The following is a 6,723-nucleotide window of genomic DNA, read 5'->3' on the forward strand; positions in this document are numbered from 1 at the left end:
GTTCAACAAATTTTTTTCATTAAAAAATTAGCGCCAAAATGACCTAGTATTGAAAAAATGTTAAAATTATACACAGTCAAATACACATAAATATGGCCGAGGGGTATATTGCGGTTTGACTAGCGCTTGGAGGGTTGACCCGTGGGTTTTTGAGTTCGCGGATTAATTTGCAAAAAAAAAAACCACATTGAGGGTTTTTTTGTAGAAAACCCTAAATATAACACCTACACTCTTTACCAGTGTTTTAAAAACTGGTATTCTATAATGTATTATCAGGATTTAAATAATTCGGGCACATAACCATAAAAACGTTCTATTAATGCATGTGTATATTCTATATAACCTTTTTAAAATTAATTTTCACAGAATTCTTTTCTTTAGGATTATTAAATTTTGCAGAATTTTACCTCCGTTGATAAACAGAACTACTATCGGTAAAGTATACTACTCCGGTCCGTGGATCAACATCCAGTCCGTTGGTAAACCTAAGTGGCTCATCCAGCTGACGTGTTAACATCTGATTCGCTAAACCACCTTCTCGGCCAACTTTAAGAACGCCCATATACGCATCGGCTATATAAAGATCACCAGTGGATTTTTCAAAGGCCAGCCCCAATGGTCGACCACACACGTGCTCCGTTCGTTGGTGCTCGTGCGGGCCCTCACAACCTTCTCTGCATTTAGTCAAAACGTAAATGGCCATCCAAGTGTAAAGGGGATCCAAGTGTAAAATCCCCGTTAGCAGTAATTATTTTTCATACTTGTTTTTTCTCTGCTATTAGTATTAAGGATTGCATAATCGTTACTGAAGAGAGACATTTTCGTATATTAAAAAGTATATATTATAATCTTTGTAATATGTATCAATTTTCTATAACAAATCTGGACCCCTGAAGGCCAAAACGTCAATAACATATTCATATTCTATCTTATGTAAGTATGTAACCAAGGGGTTGTAAGCTCATGACTCCTAGTAAATAAAAAGACTACATCATTTTCTATTTCGTGACACAGTTCTTTAGCTGTCAGCATTTTACAACAGAGGAAAAAAAAATTCAAAGAAAATAAAAGAAGCAATTAAGTTGCATTGTCAAATATAATATATACTGCACATGCAACTGAGTTCTAGAGTCCCCTAAGAATGGAAACTTCACATGCATGTCCGAATAACAAACTGTGAATCAGAAAGTTAAAGTTCAAGTACATATGCAGAAACAAAAGAAGTACCTGTCATTAGTCTGGAATTCATAACTAACTGTATTAAACAAAAGACTATAGATAAATTCGTTTTTATATAGGACTATAGATAAATTTATAAACTTATAAGATTAAAGTTAACCATTGTTGAAAATTTGAAATTCCCAAGGATGTGATTTTAGTTAGATTGATAATTTTTTTTTTTTTAGATTGATAATTTCAATGGGACACAAGGAGTTGGTGGATACAATTAGATCACAAAAAAGACTGTGTACCTTGTTGGTGTGGTGACGGCGAAATCGATCCAACGGCTCTCATTAGCTATCCACTTAACAATTCGACCGTCAGATAAACCTGTGTAAGGACCTTCACCGGAGATATCAAAGACAAAACTCTCTGGTCCTGAAGCTCCGGTGGTCGGAATCAGACGGAACTCAGGGAAATGAACAGTCAGCATTAACTCCCCATGTTTTGGACTCTCGCCGGAAAAATCTGTGAGGCTCAAGAAAAGGGCAACACATATCGCCACCACCAAGAAGAGTTTCATCATTTTTCTTTGTCTTTGTGGTTAGAGAGTTATGGTTCTCTTATACACCAAGATGTCAGAAAATAATAATTAGTTTTCGTATATATGTCGAATTTCGTGTCAAAAACTCAAAACTAAAATATTGTAGCTGAATTATTGTATTTTTGGGATTTGTGGTGAATTCCGTTTGTTAGTTTTCTTTTGTCATCATGCATTTACTGGTTCATATGTTTATTATTTCTGTTCAAACATCTTCTAAATAGCTTTATTATGAAAGATACGTTTTCTTCTTTATAAACCAGACAGTCATGATAGTTGGATAAGATAGAAAATTTTGCCGTTTATGGAATGAGATTATAAGGGAATTAAACATTACATTTCTTTTAGTTTGCCTCAATTTGTGTATCGGTTAGGTATACGAATGTGAAAGTTTCCATGATTGTAATAAGATTACTCATTTCTTATTTGTCTATAAGTAAACAAGAAAACAAAAATAATAACTCAATTCAGATTAGATTATATTATCGTTTAAGTTGTGATTTTTGAGGTATATCACACATGTAGATGGTATGATTACTTACGAACGCCGGAAATTGGGGTCACATTTAGTTCATTGTATTAAAAACTGGGGTTGTACTCTATATTATCCCATCCAAATATGACGATTTGCTGTCTATTATGATCCAATTTACAACTTTGGTTGGGTAAAGTGTAAAATTTATTCAACAAAATGTGTGCATATATATATATACTAGTGTTTTGCCCGCGCTACGCGCGTGATAGTTGTTGATTGTGTAGTCTAATGAGTGGTATGTGTTTGAAGTTGTTTGTGTTGATATTGGCACTTTAAATTTTGATTCTTTAGCTCTAAAAATGGTGGTGAGATTTTTTGGTTTGCTTAGTAACACTTATCTAATGTTTTGACATATGTAAATAATGATGATTTTTTGCTGGGATAGCAAAGACATTAATTATGGGCGAAATTTAGTAACTTATATGGTTCATTTATTTGTTTGGAAGGTCATTGCATTTTCTTTTTTAAAAGCAGTTTTGGGTTTTAAAATGTTATAGAGCAAGCAGATTTTTTAAGAACCATTATTAGCTTTATTCTTTCGATTTTCATGTGAATATTTTTAAGATTGATAGTTTGGTAACCACCAAAAAAAATTCCATGATATTTCTTTTGTTTTATTGGTCGAGTTTTGATGAAACGTCAAAAATAATATCATAAATGGATATTTTTCGTTCTTATAAATATTTTATAGTTTTATATTTTGGATTAGATCATGTAAAATATTTCAATAAATTCTTATTTGTTAATTAACTTTTCACCAAATTCAATTTCTATATTATATTTTTTTTTGTCAAACTGATTTTTGTAAATATTTGTTTTGATTATTTACTAAAAACCTCTTGCAACTAAAGAACGTATACTCTTTCTACAGTAATTTTTTGTACATGAAAACAAACCAATCATTAAGAAAGATCGAAGGAGAAAGTGAAGACACCCGGAGATGTTCCACACCTCTTTGTCTGATTAGAGCTAAGGATGAAACTTCCATTTTACGCAGCCTTGGGTTACATATAGTTGCTACATGTGTTTACATATTGCTTAATTTTATATTTCTCATGTGTATTTGTTCTAGTCTTTTAGAGCATAATTGTTGTGTTTTTAGATTTGTGGTGACTTGGGCCGAGAGAATCTTAAACCTATTTGGTGGCACATGTTTGGATCTATTTTTTGTCGTATCTTGTTTATAAACTATATTGGCAACATTTTATTACGTTAGTTTTGTTATGGAAGGCATGTGGGGAGGGTGGTTTCATCTGTAAATTATGGTCGTGCAGTTGTTTGTCTAAGTAAATGTTTTTGTTAAGTGTATTGTTTTCTGCTGTGTAGAACATTACATTCTTGTAACTAAGAGTTTAGTTTTCTTTTAGATACAAAAGCATATGGTGCAGAATATATTGCCACCTATAATGGAGCCTCGTCTCTTACATGCCTGAGGCTAAACCCGCAGAGCTTCATATAGACCAATCATGTGATCTCGTCCTCATACATGTGATATTAATTTTCTTAGTTTTCGCTTCCTCCTCTATTGTGCCTTTCAACAAATGCATTGTGGCATCTGCAAGGCTGGAAGTAAGCATGCGATTATAAGCACGATGGGATTAAAGTTGTTTCATATAGTCCTTCAGATGTAGCGTTACATGTAGTAAGCAAGAGCTGTGAGACCACTATTTTCTTACTTGGTTTGCAGGAGAGGTCTTACTATAAGATCACTTCACTATCTTCCCGGGGAGCTTCACCAAGTGTTGGAACCATCATAGTTCCTTTTTTGGGAGTTTTGATGGTTGGTTGCAGGTCCAGGGAAAGTGTAAAAGTAAACCAAACAGAGATCATTAAGCTTTGACATTCTGATTCTATTTTACAGGAAATTTGCTAACTTTTTCATCAACGTATAAATAAAATAAAAAGATTACCTTGGCTGTGCTTCTCATGTCCATTCCAGTACCACCCACCCTGTTCTGAAAGATCGTAGAAACCACAAATTTAAAAGTAAAAAAAAACAGAACACATAACTCTTTTCTTTGTTGTTCAAGATGCAATTATCAAGCAACAAACCAGTGAGAATGACAAAACATTGTCTTTTAAATCTAAACTGCAGAAAGAGAGATGAGGAAGAAAAAGTTACTGATATTTTGAGTACAAAAGCCAAGAAATGGCAAAACTAATTCATGAAAGGAGCATATTGTATGGCAAAATAATCATATAGAAATATTACCCAAATAATTTTTTCGTTGGAGGAGCTTAATTTGACGACTTTGTTTCTCTGACAACTGGTTAACAAAACAGACCCATAGTTACCACAAAGAAAGAGGAAATCAGATGCCAATATATTCTAAGTGGACGAAATGGCGTTTAGCTAATAAGAATGAGGGGTACTTACTTGTCAAACTTCTCTTTTCCTACAGTCTCAGAGTCGCAATAAATATGGATTCCAGATGTTAAGTTCAGAAATAGCCCACCTACAAATAATATATTAAGTTTATGTGAAGCTATGTCTGGTGAAAACATTTTTGCAATGCATTACTCCAAAGCTATATTAATATGCATAAACTACACATAGTAGCAAGTTTATAACCTCCAAGGACAATATTTGGTTCACTTCCGTAGCTTTCAAATTTGTTATGAAGGCAAGCCAAGGGGTTAAACATACTGACACAGACGGTTACATCCCTGCAAAAATGCAATGATATTGAGACGCGGTAGGCATACATATGAATATGGACTATAACCACGCGAGATTAAACAATCGTAAGTACCTCTCTAGACGTATAGTAAGCATTACACGTTGTGCCTCCTGTGAACTGTCCTTGATTGTGCTCCTGATTGCACTTACCTCAGCAGTCTAAGAAATTTGTTAAGTAGAAATACCAACTAACTCCTAAAATCACAAAAACATACCATGTAGCTGTTTGTTTCTATTCGCCAAAGCAAGCAGTTGGCCGTATGACGGAAAAGGAAAAGTTCAGTTAGTATCGGCTTAGCGGACTCTTGATAACTTTTCAAAATAAGTGCCAAATGTTGTTGCTCCGCTTTACGTCGAAACCGCTCATCCTGTAGACTGAAACGGTCACTGAAATTGTTGAGATGGTTCGCACTGACGGACCCTTGCATAAGAATCGATAGTTTGAATGAGATGATCCGGCAGTGATTACCTTTCGTCAAGGAATAGCATGTCAACCCCCATCAGCTCGCTTCCTCTCTTGGCATTTCTCCGAGAACCTAAGAAGACAAAGCTCAGTTGTGGTTGAACAGCTACAGGCTTTCAAATCAGCAAGAAAAGAGTAGGAAGTTTCCATTTTTGGAGTTAGTAATCACCAGAGACAATACTTCTAGATTTCACAGAGATGGAGCTGTATAACGCTCGGAGCCCTCCCGTCGGTTGCGTATAAAGATGGTATAGAGTGGGAGGCGTGGAGTAAAGCTAGTTAATGAACGGATTTAAGGTATAAATCAATGGAGAAAGAAGGCGTTACAGGAAGTTCATCGGAGGAGGCTTCAGGGAAGGGAAGGGTCGACGACGATGTTAATCTATGTTGATATTCCTAATGGGTCTAAGCACTAAGCAATGATACGCTGGGCCTGAATAAAAAAAGAGAACATAAGCCTAGTTATAGACATAACCTGGTTTGGGTTAAAAGTTAGAAATTGCAATGACCCACTTAGCGTTCGTGAACGAAAAAATTGGAAAATAATTAAAATGTGACACGTGAAAACCTCACTTTCTGGTATAGCACATGATATACGGGCCTGGAAATTAAGAAGCTCTAATTAAAGAATGCAAAAGAAACGAAACAGAAGCCCAATTCAAGAACGCAAAGGACACGACAAATTGGTTTCGTAGAATGCTTGTTTAGGCGACACGTGTCGAGATTTGCCCTCTCCTACCTGATGACGTGGCTTAATGAGGAGAGAGACAAGTATGTTTTATTGTATAAGATATATTGAAAGTAACATTTTCCTTAGAATATCAAATTTTGAATGAGAAAGACTTTAGAGCATGATTATTGGAGGGTTCTTAGAGTGAGATTTTTAGCGGAATATAAGAACCCGTCTCTTAACTTTTAACTAAAAAAGCTAATAACCGGCTCTTAAAACTCTTATTTAAGAGCCGGTTCTTAGCTTTTTAGTTAAAAGTTAATAGACGGGTTCTTATATTCCGCTAAGAATCCTACCCTAAGAACTCCCCAATAATCATGTTGTTAGTAATTCAGAATTAAAAAGAAATTTATAAAATATTCATGAAAAATTGTGAAAATATTTGTTAATTTTAGTTAGTTCACTTTTAAATGAAAGTTTGATTGTATAACTAAATCTGATTAAAATATTATATTAAATTATGTAAACCCATCTAAGATTGCTATATTCGTACTATCCACATTTTAACCTGCAACAAGTAATAAATGTTTTTATTTGAGTTTGTATTTATAAA

At 34.4% G+C, this 6,723-nt stretch overlaps 2 protein-coding genes across 8 annotated transcripts in view; both read right to left on the bottom strand.

Annotated features, from left to right (window-relative positions):
* Positions 1-1,807, bottom strand: part of LOC106329150 (protein STRICTOSIDINE SYNTHASE-LIKE 2) — a 2,884-nt gene extending 1,077 nt beyond the window's left edge. The window contains exons 1-2 of the mRNA XM_013767757.1: positions 1,473-1,807; positions 408-674 (exon numbers count right to left, since the gene is read on the bottom strand). Of these exons, the coding sequence (XP_013623211.1) occupies positions 408-674; positions 1,473-1,747 (542 nt within the window). The 5' untranslated portion in view covers positions 1,748-1,807. The remainder of the gene's footprint in view (positions 1-407; positions 675-1,472) is intronic.
* Positions 1,808-3,574: 1,767 nt separating this feature from the next.
* On the bottom strand, positions 3,575-5,831 carry LOC106333700. 7 transcript variants are annotated; one of them, XM_013772119.1, is made up of 10 exons: positions 5,610-5,831; positions 5,447-5,513; positions 5,193-5,352; positions 5,051-5,136; positions 4,870-4,964; positions 4,675-4,753; positions 4,510-4,564; positions 4,208-4,252; positions 3,974-4,057; positions 3,575-3,860 (listed from the first exon to the last, which is right to left on the bottom strand). In XM_013772119.1, exons 2-9 carry the CDS (start codon positions 5,476-5,478, stop codon positions 4,049-4,051), a joined length of 561 nt encoding a protein of 186 aa, XP_013627573.1. In that variant the 5' UTR covers positions 5,479-5,513; positions 5,610-5,831; the 3' UTR covers positions 3,575-3,860; positions 3,974-4,048. The 7 variants fall into 7 exon arrangements, 6 of the variants coding, with proteins under 6 accessions (XP_013627573.1, XP_013627574.1, XP_013627571.1 ...); XM_013772120.1 differs by adding an exon at positions 4,350-4,381 and having other exon boundaries at positions 3,974-4,252; XM_013772117.1 differs by having other exon boundaries at positions 3,974-4,252; positions 5,635-5,831.
* Between the last annotated feature and the right edge of the window lie 892 nt (positions 5,832-6,723).

This window comes from Brassica oleracea, chromosome C3 (assembly GCF_000695525.1).
Source record: "Brassica oleracea var. oleracea cultivar TO1000 chromosome C3, BOL, whole genome shotgun sequence".
NCBI lineage: Eukaryota > Viridiplantae > Streptophyta > Magnoliopsida > Brassicales > Brassicaceae > Brassica > Brassica oleracea.